Source organism: Carettochelys insculpta, chromosome 27, assembly GCF_033958435.1.
Source record: "Carettochelys insculpta isolate YL-2023 chromosome 27, ASM3395843v1, whole genome shotgun sequence".
NCBI classification, from domain to species: Eukaryota; Metazoa; Chordata; order Testudines; family Carettochelyidae; genus Carettochelys; species Carettochelys insculpta.
In genome coordinates, this window is record NC_134163.1 from 175,079 (window position 1) to 196,793 (window position 21,715).

At 52.9% G+C, this 21,715-nt stretch overlaps 1 protein-coding gene across 2 annotated transcripts in view; it reads left to right on the forward strand.

The window, feature by feature from the left end:
- Positions 1-5,641: 5,641 nt before the first annotated feature.
- Positions 5,642-21,715, forward strand: part of LOC142002259 (nuclear receptor ROR-beta-like) — a 43,115-nt gene continuing 27,041 nt past the window's right edge. Inside the window, exon 1 of one of the 2 annotated variants that reach the window (XM_074978230.1) lies at positions 5,642-5,758. In XM_074978230.1, coding sequence (XP_074834331.1) covers positions 5,752-5,758 — 7 coding nt within the window. In that variant the 5' untranslated portion in view covers positions 5,642-5,751. Of the gene's footprint in view, positions 5,759-19,999; positions 20,127-21,715 lie in introns of those variants that run through there. The other variant, XM_074978229.1, reaches the window with a different exon arrangement.

Below are 21,715 nucleotides of genomic sequence, written 5' to 3' on the forward strand. Positions count from 1 at the left end.
GCTAATACATCAGTGTGCTCTGAGTCTCAGAGAAACCACCTCTCAGACATGAGGGAGGCAGCATATTCAAGCCAAGCCACGCCACAATACCAAAGGCCATGGCCTCTTGTACCCACTAGGCTCAGCTTCGCCAGAGTCAGGTGTTTAACTCATGCATCCCAGTCACATCTCAGTTCTGTTCTGCTGCCTTATAATTCATCCCTGCTCTTTCCAGTGGATACTGTAGCTGTCTCCTTTGGACAGCATTGCTGTGAGCTTCCAAACAGTGGTCATGTTCCTCCTCAGAGGTGGCTTCATTTCAGTGCTGAGTGAAAAAGTCTCTGTGGGTGGACTGAGATTAAAACTGGTACTGCTTTCGGGGCTTTGTCTGTTCCAGGCATGCTCCATATCTGTGCACTGGCAAATGGGAGTAACTAGCTAAGGTTGCCAGTCAAAACTTCTCAAGAATATGCCTCATAGTTCCTGGGTTTTGTAGTACCAAAACAATTTGTTTTGCACTGCAAGAGGCTTCCTCAGTATGGGGCTCTGCATACTAATGGACAGAAGGATGTTATAACAATGCAGGCGCTGGCTGACCTTACTGGTAACAGGTATTTTTAATTACACAGGGTGTGTTGTGGTTAGTTATATAACCCTGGAGTTTTTGTTTTGCGTCTATTGTACCTTTACATCTTTGTGTGTCTGGCACAAGAGGAGCCACTGACTGAGGATCTGATGTGTCACCCAAATATTAATTAATAGTAATCATGGACTAGTGGATAAGGTATGGGACTTGTTTATTCCTAGCTCCGCCACCGGCTGTTTTAGCAAGTCCCCAGTCTGCTGTGGCACTAGGTTTGCCCATCTATAAAACAGAGGTAAATAATCCAGGTTTCCTTAGCAAAGCCCTTTGAGAGCTGAGCTAGAAAGCGCTATGTAAGAGCTAGGTTTAATTAAGGAATCTGCTGGTTGTGGCCATCTTGTAATCAGACATACACACTGTGCTCTCTCTTAGGGAGACTGTTTTGGTTCTTTGTTCTTCTCTTAGGCTTGAGGAAAGGGGACTCAGCTCTTGTTTGAGCTCAGAACAGAAGCAAAGATCAACACCCACTTTTTCTCAGGTTGGGGTGGCAATGTTCTGCCTTGGCGAGAATGCCCCTCTCTCCAAGCTGCCAGGACTACCTTGCCAGCATCACAGGATGGGCTTTCAGGACTCTGGGGGATGCATAGTTTATAAATACTGAGCAGATGTGTCAGCCTCCATCTGCGTCTGTGTGTCTATCCAGGTGGAAAAGACTCTGAGGAGGAGGTGAAAGGCAGGGAAGAAAAGAGAGACTCTGAAGAGCATTAGAAATTAAGAAGATCCTATTTGTCCTCAGCAAAATCATCCCAGGCAGCAGTAGGCCACAATGCCCTTCCCTGGCTCTGTGTGTTTGGCAAGCTGCTGCCCATTCCCCTCACCTAGAGTAGCGCTACTTCAACACTTTTTATGGCAGGCCTTGCAACAAGTCAGGGGATAGCAAAGAGCACATCTGTGTGTATATGGGGAGTTTGAGCACTGCACTGGGTGAGGGATTGTTATTCTGCAGAGGACATGCATCATTTTAATGGGAGCAATGCCTAGTTTTTTTCTTCAGATGATCTCACTGCACTGTACAAAGGCTGGTCAGTAGCCTCACTTCCTAGTAGGGGAAACTGAGGCACAGACCTAGGCAGTGACTAGTTCACAGTCACCCAAGCAGACAAGCCAGGGCTCCTGGATGTGAGGCCAGACCAGGCCACACTGCTTACCCTTGGATTATCCCATCCCTACTGAACAAAAGCTTGAATCCCAGTGGGATGGGGCTTACCCAGGACAGTGGAAGCTTTGGGCACATGCACTGCTGAATCAAGCCCAGATGCCTCACCAAGGCAGCTGTCAAACCATCCAGGGAGGGGCTCTTTGAGTTACATACACCAAACTCACATTGTGACCTAGAGCAGGAGTTGAACCCAGCTCTAAGCCCCTGTGAGGGCCATGTGACCTACATATTTACCACAATCTCTCACTCTGGCCTGCTCATTCCTTTGCACCTGTGGCCCTTTCGTTCCACAAATCTCCTCTCTCCCCTGCCTCAACCAAGAAAACACTCCTCTTCAAGCCTTGGCACTCTGCCGCGCCCGGGGCCTGCACCTGGCCACATGGCATACCTCTTCCAGGCTGCTCCCTAGCCAGTGAGCGTGTCAGGTCAGACTTTACTGTCATGGGCAAAGGCACGCAAGACAGGCGTGTGGAACAGATTAGGTCAGGGCTGGGACATCCTGGCTGCTGGAGCCGGCGCAGGGTTCATACGGTGGCTGAAACAACATCAGGTCCCCAGCTGCCAGCGCTGCAGAAACCAGGGCTGTAAATGACCTACTGGAGGAGTAGAGATTCAGATGCCTTTTCCCTGCCAGGACTGTTCCATGCAGCATTTTCTCCACTGCTTCGGCCAATCTAGTGATGCTTTCATCACTTCGCCACAGCAACTCTGCCACAGGCTGCAAGCTCTCACTCATTCCTCTATCCAATGGACACTTTCCAGTGCTCCTACGGCCAATGCCAATGGTAACACTCTGACCTCAGCAGGCTCCAGACCAGGCCCTGTCTCATCCCACCCCCCTCGCTCTGGGATAATAGCTTTTGCGCCATCAATGGAGCTCAAATGGGTTAGCAACCAGCAGTGCATGGGGCAAATGCCCAGCAAGAGACAGCGCTGGCCCCGACCAGCTACCAGTCAACACAGACCAGAAGGGGAGCCAGGTACAGACAGGACAAGGTCCCCTGCAAGGCAGAACTTCTCACACACCCTCTTGAGACCCTTCAGGTGTTTTCTGCCCTTCCTGCAGGAATGGCTGGGGGGATTCTTCTGGCTACTGGGTGAGTTGCCTGGCACCTTCTGAGATCTGCCCCTCCCACTCTCTGACACTGGAGGGAGCAGTGGGCAGTGGTATTTCTTTGGCTGTAGTTTCCTGCTCTGTGGCTTGCAGGTGAGTCATCCCTTGGCATTTGGCTCCAGAAGCCTCTCAGATGCTGGCACTACAGTGTCTGACCTTCGGTCTGGTGTTGGACCCAGGGAGCTGAGAGCTCCCCAGCCTCTCCCTGGCATCCCTCACAACTCCCCTGCTGTCCCTGGTTGGTGCCTTAAGCCTCCCTTCCAGTTGCAACCCTCAATTTAACAAAGCAGCACGAGGCTTTGCAGTATTCAAAGAATGGCTACTTTGGGCTTTGTTCAACCTGGAGCAAAGCTGTGAACACTGGACTCCCATAGTCCCATGTCTGTTTGGTCCCTGGAAACAACCTTTCTGCTTTGCACCAAGCAGAGTATGGCCAGTCAAGGGGAAAAGGGCAGATTAAATTCCTCTTTCTGGCTTTCTCCCCCGACTTCACTCCTTGGCATGGCAAAGCGAATCAGCCAAACTTTCCAGTCTGCCAGGGACTCTAGATGACAGATGACTATTCAATTTCTATTTACAATGACTGCTCGTGCTCTGCTATCCCAGTTCTCACACCACCATTTTAAGGCATGGCACATAATACAGCACTAATAAAAGTCTGGTCTTTGGGTCCTGGCCCACTCAGCTAGTGTGGGTGTGGGTTATAAAAAGCCCACACTAGCAAATGGCCCAGGGCAGTAGCCACTGCTGCCAGAGTCTATTCCCATCAGGGTCACACAGAAAGGATCCTTGGCACAATGCCACAGCACATGCAGCGTGAGATCCCTTGGGCTGTGCACTCTCTGCTGCAATGCCACATTGCCAGCTCACCTGTCCCTGGTCTCTTCTGATGCTGCGGAGGAGAGAGGATAGTGACCGCTGCCCTCATCAAGTGGACTGAAGTGACCTATTGCAACCTTCACTCTCAGCTCTAAGAAAGAGCAGCTGGTCTCAGCTTCTGAACAACGAAACAAATTATAAGGGCCCAGATTAATGATTATAGTTATTTATTGTTTGTACGACTGCAGCACCTAGGAGCCCTAGCCCCACACCACCTGCCACCATGCCAGGTGCCATACAAACACAGGACAAAAACACAGCCCCTGCCCCACAGAGCTCCCAATCAAAGTACTGTATAAGAAAATAGACAACAGATGGGGAATATGGGGAAGCAGTATTTCTTTATAACCTCTTAACGTTTCAGTCTGAACCATTGTGGGATACTAAGCAATTACGGGTTCTGAGGCTAGAAAGGACCATTCCAGTCATCTGTTCCAGTGGTTCTTGGCCTTGTGGCCCAATTAGCACATAGCTGCAGCCCATCTGACACCCTCATGACCCCAGAGGTACCATATATGTCATGTGGATACAGCCCCATAACACAGAGAGCTGCATGTGCAGTCCACAATGGCGGATAGGTTGAGAACCACTGGTCTAGTCTGACCTGGTAGCGCAGATATGAGAACCTCCCAGCTAATTCCTGTCCAAGGGCCATCACTTGTGGCTGAACTTTGAGCACATTATGTAGAAAGACAACGCTGGCCACTACCATGCAGGCACAGAGTGCTCCTTAGTGCACTAGTCGTGTCTTTTTTCAATGTAGCTTTCCCTTCCCGCCAGCCTCAGAGGTTAATGTTGGACAGTTCTCCCTCCCCTAACTCCCAAGGGTTTTAAGATGATGGGAGAAATTGACGACGGTGGGTGTTTGCCCATTACAGAGCCTGGTGCTGCTCACGTGTGTGGTTCCATGCTGATGGGGTGAACCTGAGAGACGCTGTCAGAGAGCCGTGGCCCCTTTAAGAGAGTGGGAGGACAGCACCTGAACTAAGCACCTGTGCTTAGAGGGGCTTAGGGCAAGGCACCTGGACCTGGGAGACGGACATTGACGAGCAAGACGGGGACAGCTACAGATGGGATTCTCTCAACTCCATGAGTGCAGAAACAGGCCCCAGGAAAGCCAAGCTGTGTTGTCCCCAACAGGCCAGGGAGGTCTGGAGGGAATTGATTTTATAGAGTAAAACTTCTGCCAGGCTCTCCCCATGCCTCTGGCTGTGTGCAGGTCTTAAAGGGCCCCGAGAGAAGGAGAAACCGAGGCAGGTTTCCACTGCACCGTGCCCAGCCAGCAGGAGGCGCTTGGGAGGCTGGCTTACCATTTTACAGGTACCCAGTACCTGCCATTCCCATGGAGCCAGGAGCAGGGGCAAAGACATCAAAAGAAGTTGAGAAGCACAGGATGGACTGTAGACTGGAAAGTGCCTGGAGGATCAGGCCGAGCCATGTAACCCTTCCAAGAACAAGGTGACACTGGGCTGGTGTGAAAAGCCCCTGCCCAGGGGCTCTGTCCTGCCCTGTTAATTCACTCTCCTGGCTTGAAAAAGCAGCCAGGTTCCAGGAGCCTGGATCTCATCAGAGAGGAGCCTGTGAGAAGGGGGAAGATGTCTAAGAAAGTGGCTGCAGGGCGCTGGGGCTTGGGGGGGAAGGGGCGGGGCCCAAAGTGAAACTGACTGGCAGTGGGTGGGGCCTGAGCTGGGCTTGTCATGTGAATTTCCACATGCTCCATCGGCTACGGCAGAAAGTAGGTTAGCAGAGCTATAGCAGGGACTGTCAGCCCAGGAGAGGGAGCGAGAGGGGCAGGTACCTGGAGCGGCAGAAGAGGACGCTCCACTTGTCCCTAATTAGGGGAGCAAAACATCAACCCAGAACAAAGATCCAATCCTGAAGGCTTAATTTATCACAGGAATTGCTGTTGTTCTAGGTACCTGGGCTGCATGTTTTCACGATCGGCTCCGCGCAGCCCTGACACCAGAAAGCCCCACGATGCGAGGTAAGATTATTATGATGCATGCACCAACTTTCTCTTGAGTCTCATCTGGTTCTCTGTTTGTGCAGCACTTCCACTGGCATAGCCAAGTCTGGTAACATTATCCTGTGTGACTGTTAAAAATTATGGAAGATTTTTTTTAAAGTGCATTTGAAAAAGCACAGCGCAGTGTGCGAGTTGCAGCAGAATGTTTGTTTTCAGTATGTTGAGAGCTCTTGGAGAGATTTGGCCTATTACGTATATTCCTGGGGGCATTTTTGGTCGTTTTGTTTTTTGTAACGTAGGGTGCACATTTTTCTTACATTACAGTTGTTTTGTGGGATTTGGGAAGAAGATACATCCACTCATTGCTTGGCACACAGAACATGCACCAAATCATATTTTTTTCTTCTATAATCCACTGGTTTAAAAAAGTCTGCACAGCAGACAAGGGAAATATTTTTCCACTGCTAAAGTTGTTTGTTGCTAGGAGGGGTTTGGAACTGACTGTCTATTTGGGTGGAAATACATATGGGTAAATCTGGCTTTCAGGTCAGGGTGATGAACGGTTTGTGATTATGAATTCAATTCTTATTTGTTTTGTTTCATTTTATGCACCAGCTTAGACCTCACTTAGAATTTCGCTGCTAGGAAAAGCTCTTAAGCTCCTTGTCAATATGTTGCTTCTGTTATAGTTTGATATGATTATTACTGTTAAGGCTTTTCATGATTTTCCTTTGAGGGGGGCCGCGGGGGTGGTTAAAAAAGTGTTTTGGAGCAAATGATTTGGTCTGAGAAAAGGAGGAGGGAATAAGTATTCGTTTGAGACTACGCTTCCCTGATAATAACTGACTTGGTCAGAAATTTCCATCCCAATGATGTGTCCATTCAAATCCCCCTGGTTTTATTATCAACGCCAATTGCCAGCCTTCCTTTTGAAAAAAATGAAAATAGGACTCAAAAGAATGAGGTGCCAGGGGAAAACAGAGGAGAGAGAAATTATCTTGGGAACAATCCTGCAGGAAGTGAGATTCTGGACAGATTCTGCCCCAGGAGCACAGAACGGGTCTGATGCCCACTGGAGGAATGCACAGTGATTGGCCTTTTCCCATGGTAGATGTGTATATGTAGTGTGAGGGTTGCGGTGCACCGATTTCATCCTTTCAAGTGAGTTTCTGTTTCCATCCCATTCTGGTGACTTTTCTGGGATTAGCAATGCCTCAGGTTTCCTGGATGGCTGTCTGAGGAGCTGTTGGATGTTGCAGGGTGTGTGTGTAACCAACCTCACACTACTCCTTAAACAGACACAAACTGGTCTGATTTTACTTTGCTGCATAGATCTTCAGTTTCTCCATCCCCCTGGCACAGCATGAAGCAGATGGAAAATGCTGCCATATCAGAGCAATGACGGGTTACAGGCAGTGGTATACATGCCCAGCACAGGGCACAGGCTGGTGGGGAATTGGGCCCATGTGGTCGCTGATTACTTTTTCTGTCTCTATATGACATCCGTGCTTGTTGACAGGAGGAGACTGTTGACATCCTCCTAATTAATATCAGCGCCCAGGCGTTATGTAGCACCTCACATGGCCAACATGCAGCACAGATACTGAGCAATTAATTAGCTGGTGGGTAAATTGTCCCTCCTTTGAATTTTGTGGGGGGTTAGCTGCCTTGGCGGTGGAGGATGGATCATCCGATAAACCTGGCAAGCACAGGTTGGATTCTCCTTTCCAATTCTAGCCAAGGACTGTCTCCATTCGAGGTGTCTTTTTACAACCACCTCTGTACAGATTCCTTCCCTGTTAATTACACTTGGCTGTTTGCTCCTCTCTTGTGCACTGCCCACCCTTCACTGTTCCAACTGGATATGGCTGTAGTGTGTATTGATTGTGAGGCGCGAGGCTCGCGTTGTATAATCCGATTGGTTTTAGTTTTATAAACCTCCCGGCCTCTTGTTTTGAAAGGCAGTGTGGCTCAGAGTGTGCTGTGGGCTTGGCAAGTATTAGAAGTTGTCCTAGTGACCTAGATCTGTCATTAGAAAATTAGAAAGGGGGAGAGGGTAGGAGGAGCTTCCTTTCCCATTTATGCAGCATGTGTACACTCATCTGGATGAGAAGGGACCCAGCTTGAGTTACTCTATCATTGCACGCGATGTGGAGGCACCAGGAACCTTGGCCTTCCTGTTGAGCTGTGGAGTTGTGAAGGACACACTTTGGCCACAGCTTCCACCCTGTGCTGGGAAAGAGATCATATATGCTGGAAAAGTAGCCTGCCTCACTGGGTAATGCCAGAGAGCCAGTTAGGCAGCAGTAACTGAGTCTTCAGACTCATCCAGGATAGGTATGCTGCATAGATGAGAGTAGCCTGGAAATTTCAAAGAATCATAAGAGAAATCAGCAACCAACTCCTGCTGCAATACAGCAGGGCTCTACACCCCACCCCACCCCTACCGCTAAGAGATGCCACATAAGAACAGTGATTCCAGACCCCTGTAGCCACTTACATGTTAAGGGCCCAGCTGTAGCATCCTTACCCACATGAGTAAAGGTGTCAGGATCAGGTCCTCAGTTTCTGTCTGGGACGGGTGTGTCTGTGAGGCATGTCAGTGCACACATAATGTGTATTTGTATAATTTGGGTGTCTGTGTGTATAGGAGTGTGTGTTAGGATTTGGTGGGCTACAGCCCAGAGTTAAGATTTCAGTGGCCTCAGTTGAAATATACATTCTGGAACTTGGTAGCCAGCTGATATCTGCTAGAGAGAGAGAGAGAGATGGATGCATTTATAAACCCAAAACAAACTTCCCTTCTTCTGCCCTTGTGTTTAGGGGGCTCAGTTCCCAGTCCTGCGCTGTTGAAGTTGCAGAGAGTTTTGACTTGCAGGGTGGTAAGTTCTGGCCCCAGCTGAGCATCTCAGCTGGGGTTCTGTCTTTCCCCTATGTAGATGGCACATTGTCAGGGTTGCCAGATTTTCATATTTATGTAGGACACGAGCCCCACCAGCACCCCGGCCACAGGAACCCCGGCTGAGGAATTTTCATGACGAGTCCCGCGTCCCACATTTATGCAAAAATGCCCCGGGGGGCTGGCAAGGTCCCTCCACCCCTACCCCCAGGTCCCTGGGAGGGGATGGGGCACCTTGGCAGCCACGCAGGACATTTTTGCATAAATGCAGGACGCAGGACTTGTCATGGAAAATAGGGACTGTCTTGCAAAGATTGCAGGATGTCTGGCAACCCGATGGCATGGTAGATGCCAGCGAGTCATTCTTCAGGCATGTGCCCTGTATGGCAGCGCACCTTGCTGCTGGAACACTGACAAGCTGCACACACCCTCTCCGTTCTCTTATGTAAAATCTGGGACATGATGAAAAGGCCCTGTGTGCTTCACTCTCGCCCTGCAGGCAATTTGGATCTGAGCCTAATGCAACAGCAAGTCGGCTGTGTCGGAATAAACAAGGGGTGTGACCATCTCCTCCCCACAGCCCTGTGCCAGGGCGTCATCTGGTGTAATTATCCACAGCCAGGATGCAAAGCACAGGCCGTTCCATGCATGGCACCCAGGGGCTGACCTCTACCTCTGATTCCCATTGATGCCGGAGACCCTGTCTGACCTGGACAGCCTGCCCCTAATGGTCAGTGAGTTGTGCCATGGCTGGGGCAGCATAGGGGGCCTCTGAGGCAGGGAAGCTGCATTCAGAGCCAGACTTCTGAACCTGATGCAATGCCTACCCTGCCCCTATCAGCGTGCCATGCACAGCATGGTGGTGTTCAATCTGGCCTGGCACCATCTCACTGGAAGCTAGTCACCTGCTGAACATATGCTCTAGTGCTCCCCAGCCTCTGAGCCACAGGTGGAACCCCCTGCCCTCTTAGCTGAGCACAGGGTTTCTCTGCAACCTGCACAGACTTTCCCAGCAGAGGGAGCTGCTGGCTCTTTTCCCAGGGCCTCTCCACCTGCGCACCACAAACAGATGTCAGGGGGTCACAGCCATCCTGCCCTTCCCATATGGCTAACAGAGACAGGAGGTTCTCCGTACGGAACAGGTTAAACCCTCACCGCCCCTTCTTGTAGCAGCGATTGTCCCAGGAGTGAGCCAGGACAGAGCACACATTGCTTAGTGATCCAGGAGACAAAGGAGTGCCTGTGCATTTTTCAGTGCCACTGTCAGCAGCAGGATTCTCTTATTCTAGCACAGGGGCGCTGCACCTTTCCAAGCTACCTTACCCCCTTCAGGACTCTGAGCTGACCTACCTGCCCCCAAGTTTCACCTCACGGAAAAACGTCTTGATAACAAAATACTGCAGTGTCAGGGCCGACGGAGAAACGGCTGCTTCTCACATTTTCCCATATAATTCTAAAATCAATCAACTGGAATATAAATATCTTACTTACGTTTCAGTGTATGGTAGTGGAGCAGTGTACACAAGTGACTGTGTGAAATTTTACCTTGTTCTACTGACTTTGCTAATGCTTTTTATGCAGCTTGTTGTAAAACTAGGTCAATGTCTAGATGAGGAGGTGAAGTAACCCCTGAAATATTACTGCTGAGGATCTCAAAGCAAGACCTGCTGAACCTCACACTAGCTCACTTATACTGCAGGTCTTGCTTTGAGATCCTCCGCTGAATGTGCCAGATCAGTGAGGTACGCAGAGATGTTTCAGGGTTACTTCAACTCCTCATCTAGCTCTGTTGACTTCAGCAGAGGTGCTCCTCACCAGTGTTCATTGTAAGCTGAGCAAAAGATTCAGGTGTCGCCCAGTTGATTACAGAGCGGCCACAGCTGGAAGCCTGTGTTTCTACTGTTGGTGTGCATCTGCACGGTCTGGGAGCACATAATCAAAGTTATTTTGCACATGAATGGAAAAAGTTAGAGAGAACATTCCTCCTCTCCAGCAAAAGAGGTGAACTAGGCCCTTTATCTCCAGGGAGGAAGTGAGGCAAAGAGAAGGGAAGCAGCTTGTCCACAACACAAGACAATGGAATTGAACCCAGGAGTCCTGATCACCAGTTTCCCGTTCTGCCTCTGAGCAACACTCTGTCCCAAGCCCCTTCCAAAGGCCACTCAAGGAGTTAAGGATGTTGGAGCGACACCAGCCAAGCAGCTGGAAAAAAGCGGGCAATCCTGCTGTCAGAGCTTCAGTTCAGCAGTAACATGACCAGTGACTCCTGGGCAGGCAGCCCTCTCACCCATCTTGAGCAGGGTGCAGGAAAGATTCCCTCTGCTATGAATTAACATCAGCTGGACTCAGCTTAGGCACAGCTGTACCTCCAAGTTCTCTCCTTCGTCCACAGGCTGAGCTCCACAGGGCTAGGTGCTGTGGGGTCAATAGTGCTCAACCAGGTTAGAAACTGACTTAGCTACGTGAAATGCCCCCCCATAGCAGGGAGGCCCTTCTAGGGTCTGAAGAATGCCTAGGATCAATGTAGAGAGAACTGGGAAGATGTGGAGTGATTGGTGTCAGGCACTTAGAAACCATGAAGAGTATGTCCACCCAAAGAAGTGACACTGATTGAATTAAGGCAGTTTTTAACCCAGCTTCCTTAAGCAACTCGGGGAAGTCATGGCTACAGAACACACGACCTGTTCTTGACTACTCTAAATAGCACCCTGGGTGTGTGACCTGGAGAAAGAAAATAAGGAAGTGTGTTTAACTCCTTTCCATAACCCAAAGTACTAGGGGTCACTGCATCACAATCACAGGCAGCAGGTTTAAAACAAGGAAAGGGAAGTGTTTTTTTCACACAGCGCACAGTCAGCCTGTGGAACTCCTTTCTGCCAAGGATGTTGTGAGGACCAAGACTATAACAGGTCTCACAAATGGCTATTAGCCAGGCTGGGCAGAAATGGTGTCTCTAGTCTCTGTTTGTCAGAAGCTGGGAACAGACGATAGGGGAGGGATCACTTGGTGATTTCCTGTTCTGTTCATCCCTCTGGGGCATTCGTCATTGGCCCCTGTCAGCAGACAGGGCACTGGCTAGAAGGACCTCTGAGCTGTCCCAGCCTGGCTGTTCCTAGGGATTTGCTACTGTGAAGGTGCACCCACCACAAATCTATGGTACCAGGCAAGAGAGGTTGGCAAGACTGAGCAGCTGATTGGGCCAGTTTCATGGGTGAGGAGACAGGGCAGAGCCCAGAGCAGGAATACTGGACATCGAGCCCCAACCCCCTGCCACTCCTGGGTCTCTGAATGTGGCAAGTCCCTGGGGCCCAGCCACACTCAGCCATTGATTGGGTCAGAATGAGGTGCCCTTGGATTGGGAGGTTCTGGATGGCTGAAGGGGCCCCGGCCCACACTGCAGGGTGTCTGCATCTCTGGGGCTCCTTAATGCAGCTCAGCCCCACATCTCTCAGAGGGCTAACAAAGATGACCCCAGCCACCCCATCAGCTCCAATGAGCCATTGGTGTTGACTTGCCCAGAGTTTAAATGGCGAGCTAAGAGTCTCCCAAAAGATAGATCAGTCCCTGGAGGGAGCCCACAGAGGGCAGTGTGGCTCTTCCAGATGACGGAGCTATCAGAAATTAACCCAGCACTTAAGTGTATCACAGAAGTCGTGTCTACACGTGCACGCTACTTCGAAGTAGCGGCACTAACTTTGAAATAGCGCCCATCACGGCTACATGTGTTGGGCGCTATTTCGATGTTAACATCAACGTTAAGCGGCGAGACGTCAAAGCCGCTAACCCCATGAGGGGATAGGAATAGCGCCCTACTTCGACGTTCAACGTCGAAGTAGGGACCGTGTAGTCGTTGCGCGTCCCTCAACATCAAAATAGCGGGGTCCTCCATGGCGGCCATCAGCTGAGGGGTTGAGAGACGCTCTCTCTCCAGCCCCTGCGGGGCTCTATGGTCACTGTGTGCAGCAGCCCTTAGCACAGGGCTTCTGGCTGCTGCTGCTGCAGCTGGGGATCCATGCTGCATGCACAGGGTCTGCAACCAGTTGTCGGCTCTGTGGATCTTGTGTTGTTTAGTGCAACTGTGTCTGGGAGGGGCCCTTTAAGGGAGCAGCTTGCTGTTGAGTCTGCCCTGTGACCCTGTCTGCAGCTGTGCCTGTCACCCTTATTTCGATGTGTGCTACTTTGGCGTGTAGACGTTCCCTCGGAGCACCTATTTCGATGTGGTGCTGCACAACGTCGATGTTGAACGTCGACGTTGCCAGCCCTTGAGGACATGTAGACATTATTCAATGTCTCTACATCAAAACAGGGTACTTTGATGTAGGCTTCATGTGTAGATGTAGCCAGAATGATAGAGCAGAGCTCTCACAGAGTGAACAGCTGGCCTGGAGCACATGGCCAATAGACCTGTCACAGCCCAAGGTCATACACGGTACAGGGAGGGAAGAATGCCACTGGGGGAGAATTTGCTGGTTCTGAACATGAAGCTAGGACCCCAGGACCCAAGTGGGTGGGAAAAGGTTCCACTCTCTTGCTGCACTGTAGCCTGAGCCCTGGCTGGTTCCACCTCTGGCTGTTGAAGTGGTGGGAGAGCAGAGAGATGGGTCCAGCACCTTCCCAGCTGTTGCACAGAACTTCCCCGCAACAAAAGGGATCATACTCAGGTCCTGCTGCTCCAAAGCCCCATTGCCCTACTACTCGAACTAAAGGGGACTCTTAGGTCAGAGTTAGCAGTGTAGGGGTTATGACACCCATGTGAGCAGTCCATTCGCCACCCAACAGCAGACGGTGATGCATGTACACACTAGCTTGTTCTCATCATGTAGCTGGAGAGCTCAGGTGGGCAGCTGAGCCTGCCATAGGCTCAGGACTGTAGCAAATCCAGTGCAGAGGAACTGACAGTTATCACAGACTCCCAGAAGATACAAATAACAATGTATTTAATCAGAGCCACTTTAATTTTGGCTTGGACATCTGTGCCCAGAGGCCCCTGTGCTCCTCAGCAAATGGAGACAAACCATAACTGCAGCAGAAAAGGGCTGCACGACCTAAGGGGACAAACAGCTGAGAGTTACAGGCATGTTGCACACTGACCAATCTCTTGGGGGGCAGCTGTGAGCAAAGGTTAGGACCCATAGCTGTCACTGTGAACAGCAGGGGTTTGACAGCTGCAGTTGGAACTGGGTCCTGGGATATGAGGGCCCTGGATTCTAGCTCTGGTTCTGGGAGGGACTTTGGTCTAGCGGTTAAAGGAAGAGCCTGGAAAATCCAGCTCCTAGATAAGAGCCCCAGCTGGGGGGGCAGGATGGAATAGTTGTTAGAGCAGGGAGGGGGAGTCACAATACTGGGTGCTGTTTCCAGTCCTGAGTAAAGAGGTGGGTCTAGTGGGTAGAGCACAGGGGGCTGGCAGCCAGGACTCCTCCTTTGCCATGGTTCTGCCAGGCACAGACATCCAGTGGTTAGAACTGGTGAGTTGGAATCAGGACTCTTGAGGCGCCTTTTCCAGCCCTGGGAGAGGAGTGTGAGCCAGTGATCTGTGAAGTGGGGCCAGGGATACTAGAGTGCTGCGCCCAGTGCCAGGAAGGGAGTGGCAGCTAGTGGTTAGAGCAGCGGGCCACAGGGCAGCAGGAGCTGAGTGCTGGCCCTGGCTCTGCTAGCGATGTATGTAACTCTGGGCAGATCCCTATGTTGGATGGGGGCTTTCTCCTGCTCCCCAAGCTTACAGGAGCATACTAAGGCAGGCAGTAGGCTGCGGTGGCTCAGCCAAAGCCAGGCCAGCGCCCCCCTGCTCTTACTAATGAACCCCGTCCCAGACCTGGCCTTTCTCCTCCTGGCATGAGCTTAGCAAGTCGCTGGTGGGATCACAAAATCTGGAAATGGCCTTGCAGCAGGGAAGGTGAGGAAGTAACCTCATGGGACCCTGGGACCACAGCGCACAGTCAACCTGTGGAACTCCTTGCTGGAGGAGGCTGTGAAGGCCAGGACTCTATTAGGGTTTAAAAAAGAGCTCGATAAATTTTTGCAGGTTAGGTCCATAAATGGCTATTAGCCAGGGGTAAAGTATGGTGCCCCAGCCTTCAGTACAAGGGCAGGAGATGGATGGCAGGAGATAAATCACTTGATCATTGTCTTCTGTTCTCCTTCTCTGGGGCACCTGGCATTGACTACTGTCGGCAGACAGGATATTGGGCTGGATGGACCTTTGGTCTGACCCAGTATGGCCATTCTTATGTTCTTATGGGAATCTTGGTTGAGTTTTGCAGGGTGAATGAGGGAAGCTCCTAGGATGGGGAATCTCGGGTGGACTCCCCAGCTTCTCACTCATCTGGGCCTCTAAGACTTACCCTGCACGAGCCAGGCCCCAGCAGAAGAGGCTGTCCTAGCCTCTTGTACCAAACAGTCGAGCCCCAGCCCTGGAGCTGCTGGCATCCTCTGGGGAACAGCCTTCACCCCCTGTCCCCAGAAGGTCATGAAGCTCCACCCTCTTCTTCATCATTAAAGCCACTTTTTCCTCTTCCCCTGCAGTTCCTGCCATCTCCTTGGCTGGAGCTGCACCCCGTTATGCAGCAGCAGGATCCAGGAAGGAGAGAGATGGGGGGCAGGGTCTGATGCTAATTGCCCTGTTCAGAGGCATTGATACCCTGAAGCATGGTGGGGCAGGGACCTACTTCCACCAGAGGCTTTTGGTCATTAGCCGCTGCACCACGCAGCTGCTCACACTGGATCTTGCTGCCGCAGCAGGTGAGTGGAAAGATGATGCCTCCCGGGCACCTGGGCACTGCCAGTGCTGGGGCAGGCTCACAACCACCTAACCAGACCTCTCCAGGAGGAACTGAGGGAGGGCCAGAGTCTTATCTCAGCAGCACCTGCATCAATATTGAGCTGGGATGAGGCAGAGGTAGCCAAAGGCCCATGCTGGCCCTTTAAGACGCCACTGCCTTCTGTAATGATGTGCCCCTGCTCCCCTCCCCCATTAGAGAAAACTGCATCCCTGGGACTCCGCACCTCTAATCTTTTCCACCCTTGGGTAGCACTTTTTCCACTTATGAGGATTATTTTTTTCTGTGCACTGAGGCATGCACTAATGAAACACTGGAGCTGTGAGAGCTCTGATGATCAGCTCGGCAGCTTTGGAATCTCCCCTGAGCAGCCACAGGAGGGCACAGATTACAGGGAACACTCACAAAGGGGGCAGATGGGCCATAGACAATGGATCCTGTGCAGAGGGGCAGCTGTGGTGGGGCAGTTAGAGCAGGGGAGACTTCAGTTCTCCACAGCTCAGGCCTAGGACGAGGAGAAGCCTGGAGAGAAACCCAGTCTGGCAGGCAGGGAGATGTGAAATCTCCCCTGGCTCTGGAAGAAGTAAGCCGGAGCAGGCCTGCTTGCAGAAGTGCATTGAGAAGTGGTATCAGAGGCAAGAAGTAATCAGCCAGCAGCGTCGCATGCTGTGATGTCAGCACCTTTCATCCAAGGATCTCAAAGCGCTTTTGAGAGTTGGGCAAATACTGTTTAACAGGTTGCACCTCCCTTATCCAGCATCCTCAGGACCTGACAGAATCCAAACAAGAGAATTTGCCAGATGAGGGGAGGCCCAGGGCTTCTGCAGCCCAACAGCCCTGTGCTCCGGGCTGCTGCAGCACCAGCCTCCAGCCTTCCTCCCCTGGGACTCTGGCCCCAGCCCAGGTTCCCAGGGCTGTCACAGGGCTCCAGCCAGCCCCTGCTCCCTCCCTGCCACAGGGCAGGCGGGGGGGTCTAGCTTCCAGCTGCACTCTCCTCCTGTACCTGCTCACTACCTTCTCATCTGGCAACATCTGTGGTCAAAATGGATATTGCCGGAGGAGAAAGCACCAGATTTGAGAGGTGCAACCTGTATGGATGAGGCCCAGAACTGGGCAGTGACTCTCCCAAGGGGCTGGCTCCTCCTTTGCTGTAAATCAGCACAGCGCGAAGTCTCCACTGGCTGAGGAGCAGGCCCTGCAGTAGAGCTCAGAGTAGAACCCAGGAGTCCTGATTTCAGCCTCCTCACCCCAGAGCAGCCCCATGGCACAGCTAGGGTGAGAAACCAGACCTCCAGTCTCCCTGTCACCTTCTGCACCCGCTAGACCACACAGCCTTTGTCCCCTCTACATGCAAGTCTCATAACCAACAGGAGCCTGGAGTTTGCTCACGAACTTTCCTCCTTTATGCTCACCTGCCAGATGTTCGTGATTACATCATGCCTGGAGACACCATCGATTTTCCAGCTGGGCATTCAGTTGTGGGCTTGGATGGCCCAGGGCCCTCTGTGGTTTTCTGAGCATTATTGTGGATGGCTGGGATTTCTGAGATTGGTCCCTGGCAGAGCTGGGGGGCGTGGGGGGCAGGGGCAGAGGAACTTGAATCTTTATAAAACCCTCTGACATAGTGATACTTTGGCTGGGATTTAAATGGGACCCAGAGTGGTCCAGCTGCTCAGAGCCCGCCCCCCAGCTCCAATTTGCCAGCAAGCGCAGCAATGGCAAAGAGCCTTTAGCCACATCAGTCTGGCCATCCAGCCCATTGGGGACCTCCTTGGGGGAGTTCTGGTTCTCCCCACACCTCTGCGAGAGGATGGTGGGAGCCGCCAGGCTAGAGCTGAGGTATCCTGCACTTGCCAGAGGGCTGGGAGCAGAAGGGAGGAGCTGCACAACACGCCCCACCCCACTAATTTCAGGGGTGGCTCAGCGGGGAAACTGAGGCAAAGAAGCAACTTATCCCCAGTCCTGCTGTGAGTCTGTGGATGAGCTGGGAGCCCCAGTTCCTCATTTCCTGCTCTGACTGCTCAGCAATCCTGCTCCCATCTCACCCCATTGCAGCCCTTGGCTGCTGCCATGTCTCAGCCCAGGCCTGGCAGCCAGAGGTCCTGCTTCAGCCCCGGGAGCCAGAATGCACAGGCCCCATGGAGGAACCATAGGCCAAGCTCTTCCTCAGGAAGATCCGGGTACCTTACTCCCAGGGAGGTCAAAGAGGTCAAAGGTGCCTAAACCGCTTTGAGGAGACAGGCCACAGGCTTTGCCAGGTGGCCTCCTGGTGCAGCCTCGGCCCAGCTCCACCGCTGACATCCTCTCTTTGTGTCCCCTTCCCGCCTCTCAGCTGGTAGTGACGGTGACCTCCTGGGGGAAGGGACTGGGTCCCCCAATGTGCACAGATGGTGCTTAGCTCTGACCCCAGGCACCTCCAGGCACTACAGTCATGTACTGTTAATGATGAGCACCCCCGCCACGCGCGCACGCACGCACGCACACACACACAGCCTTACCAGCAGAGGTCGACTGACCCTCCAGCATGGCCACCTGGTCAGAGTGCCAGGTCCCCTGAATATTAACCACTGATATGCCATGGCACCCCTATCCTGCCTTAGACGCTCCTTCAGAAAACCTCTGTGCTACACTCCACAATGCTGTGCGCTGGCAAGGGGAAGTTCCTTCCTGACCCCAGCCAGCTCCTGACATGAAGCATGAGGGCTGCTCACCCCCAGTGCTAGTCACGCAGGGTGACAGATAGGCCAGGCTGTATGTGTCCTGCCAGCACAGCCCTGTTTCCCAGAAGATGGCTTGTTGGAGGTGCTGGAGAGTATTTTGCTCTTCTCTATGGAATAAGGCCTCTGTTCCTTCCCCCTGCTGCAGCAAGACATGCACGGACTAGCTCGCTGCTTCCAGGGTGCCAAGGAGTCCCTGCTGGCTAGCAGAGCCCTGGCGTGTGTGCAGGTTGCATCTGCTCCAATGGCAACACTTTGGGGCTCCTGGGGGTGCCCACTGGAGAGAGAAGGGCCCCACCCTGTTTGTTTAGAGCAGTATCCCAGCAATGAGTGAGGAGGTTTAGCAGGGGGCAGAGGGAGAGGATGACGTGGTGGGCACGCCCAGCTGCCTTTGCCAGCCTGGGAGGAATGCTGTCAGGTTGCCCACACTGGAGCCAAGTCCTGCCTGGCTGAGGGCGTTGCCCACTCTGCCGAAACCTGGGGAGTTGCCTCCTCTGAGTGATGTGTCCCCATTTGTTCAGGAACCCAGGATGGCGGAGAGGAGTGATTGCCCCATTGAATTGGAAGTGCAGGCAGAATGCCAGGTGTGCTGTGGCATGCAGGGGCAGGAGGGTTACAGAAAGTGGGAACATCTGGGAAAGGTTCCTTTCCCAGTGAGGCCTTGGGCTGGTCAGGTCAGGACTTACTTCTACTTCCTATCCATGCAGGGTGCCCAATGCTGGACTTCAAAAAGCAGGAGCTGTTTTCTTAGCACCCTGTCCCACCCCTCCTCCTGAGATGATGATGATGATGATGATAAAAAGGATTCATGTATATTTCACAAGGGTTTTTCTTGTGGCTTTTTGTAGTACTCAGCAACTCCAGACCTTGTTTTAGAGATGCAAAAATCAGGGACATTCCTTGTAGTAAGGGGCTGCCAGAACCCTGTGTCCACATCTCCAGTCCCTTCCCTAGGAGAGGGCAACGGGGAGATCCCAGGCCCCATCTGCACCCTAGCAGGGACCCTGCTTTGCATTCAGCCACATGTGCACTTCTCCAGGGCCCCTTCCCTGGGAGGCATATGGGGATGGAGTCCAGTCTGGGTCACGTGCCAGTGTGAACTTGGAACTCCCAATGTGGAGTGACTCTGGAGTCACACCAGGACAGGTGAGATCTGATCCTGGCACTCCTGCTGAAGGTAGGAAGTGACAGGAACAAGGTGTGACTGACCAACAGTCAAGGCTGCATCCCTGTACATCAGAAGTCGCCTGGCAGAAGCCGCTGGAGGTGCAGCAGGGAGGTGAGGGGGGTGGGAGAGCCTGAAAGATGCTGATTTCCTCGTGGCCCCCCAGGGATCTGTCGGGTGCCATCGATTCCCCCTTTCCCAATAATTCTGATTCGCCACAGCTCAGCCCCGGTGCGAGGAGGAGCCTGGAGAGCGACCCACTCCACCAGGAAGGCCGTGAAAACTCCCGTGGCCGCGGAAGGGTTAAGCCAGAGCCAGCTGCTCACCCAAGCGCATTGTTAGGTGATATTGCAGGCGGAAAGTGTGTCACTAGGACAGCCTGATTTCCTGAGCTTGGCGCGAGCCTGACTGACAGGGCCGGGGCCCAACCGCGGCCGGCAGAAAGGCAACAAACAAGCGGCTGGGCCCAGTGGGCGCGCGGAGGCGGGGCGGGCCTGGCTGCTGTCGTCATTGTTCTGTTTAGCTCCGGCGGTTTATATAACGCGGCGGTTTGAGGCAGGCGAAGCCGCTGGGCGGGAGTTGGGCAAACAGCCCTGGCGAAAGGTGGGGGCCATCGCCATCTTAATTACCGGCTTGGGCTTGGGCTTGGGCTTGGGCTTTTTCTCGCTTTGACCACTTTCTGCGCCCTGGGAATGGGGCCGGGCTGGCTGTCCGTAAACACCTCGTTAAACGCCAGCTGTCACCTTGTCGACACGCCGGTGGTCAGGGGGTGGGAAGAGGCTCCAGCCCTCGGCACTTATCCGGTCCCTAGCCCCGAGCATGAGCATCGGTGAGTTGGTTTTCAGCGGCCCCAGCGGGTGGAGACAGGCTCGTTTCTCCACGGTGCAAAGGGGAAACTGAGGCACGGAGCAGCTCAGCTCCTCAAAGATATTTAGGCGTCTAACGCTTAGGGCATGGTTTCCCAAACGGGGGGGGGGGGGGCGTGAAGCAGCCCAGTTCCTGCCCCCCCCCCATCATTCCCCCCACCTGAAGAAAGAGCCAGCCTTTGCTTCCCACTCTCAGCCCTGCCATTTTACGTGAGTGACCTGGCACAGGTGCTGTAAAAAGCAGGCAGCTGGTGGAGACCCAGGTGGAGCTAGCTGCCTCCTGCAAAGAAGAGTGAGTGTGGGATGGGGTGGAGGAGGAGGAGGGTGGGATTAGATGGAAGGCTGGCCGTTCCTGGCTCAGGTGTGGGGGACAGGGTAAGAGGTGGAGCTGATGGTGCCTGCCTTTGTGGGACGGGAGGGGCTTGGGCGGGCAGCTCCCAGGGCTTACAGGGTTCGGGGAACCAGTTTGTGGGGCTTGTGGTACTTGGGCAGCTGGCCCCAGCATCGCAGTGCTCAGGAGGCTCAGGTTGGTGGCTGACCCCAGCAGCGTGGTGCTCCAGTGGCTCAGGCTGGTGGGTGGGCAGCTGGCCCTAGCAACATGGGGTTCAGGCAGCTTGAGATGGCAGGTGGGTGGCTGGCCCTGGCAGTGTGGGGAGGCTTGGGTGGGCAACTCAGGCAGTTGGCCCATGGTTGGGGCTGGTGGGCAGGGGGCTGGCACAGGCAGCTGATGAGCAGGTGGGTGTCTGGCCCCGCCAACATGGGGCTCAGGTGGGCAGCTCTGGCAGCCCAGGTCTCAGGCAGGCAGGTCTGGTGGCTGGCACAGGGCTTGGGCAGCTGGTTGGCTGGGGCTACACCAGGCACCTGCAAAGGGCCAAGAAAAACTATTTGTGCTTATTTTTAATTTTAAATCACATTTTTATATCAAGTTTTTGTGTTTATTTCAAGTTACAAATTTAATTTTTTGTTAAGGCAGGGTTGGATGATGGTAAAGAAGAGGTGTGGGGAGCATGAGGGTTTCTCAAAAATCAAAAGGTGGGGGTGTGATGCCAAAAAGTTTGGGAGCCACTGGCTTAGAGGATCTGGGTTTAAGTGACTTTCACGAATTTACACAAGATGGTAGTTGCAGAGCAGACACTGACCCAGAGGATGCACTAGTCTATGGAATCTCTCAGTGACCATCTCAGTGGCTAAGTGCTGGCCTGGAACTCAACTGGGGTGCAGCCCTCAGCCCATCATCCCTGTGGGTCTCAGATCCCCATCCATAAAAGGGGGTAGTATTTACGTGCTTTGCAGGGGTCTGCAAGGGGATGTTTAAAATCCATGCTCAGATAGTACAGTGGTGAAGGCCAAGTAAGTGCCTTGCTGGGTAGCTCCAATGGCCTGACTATCTGTCCATCTCTGGCTAATGGCCCACCCCCTCCGAAGGAGCAGGCCACTTGTTCCAGGTAGGAATCCATTAATGGTCCCTCACTTCCTCTCTAATGGCTCCATGTTCATCAGCAGCAGAGAATGGCTAATGAAACAGCCCATGCCCAGCCTCCGTCATCTGGCT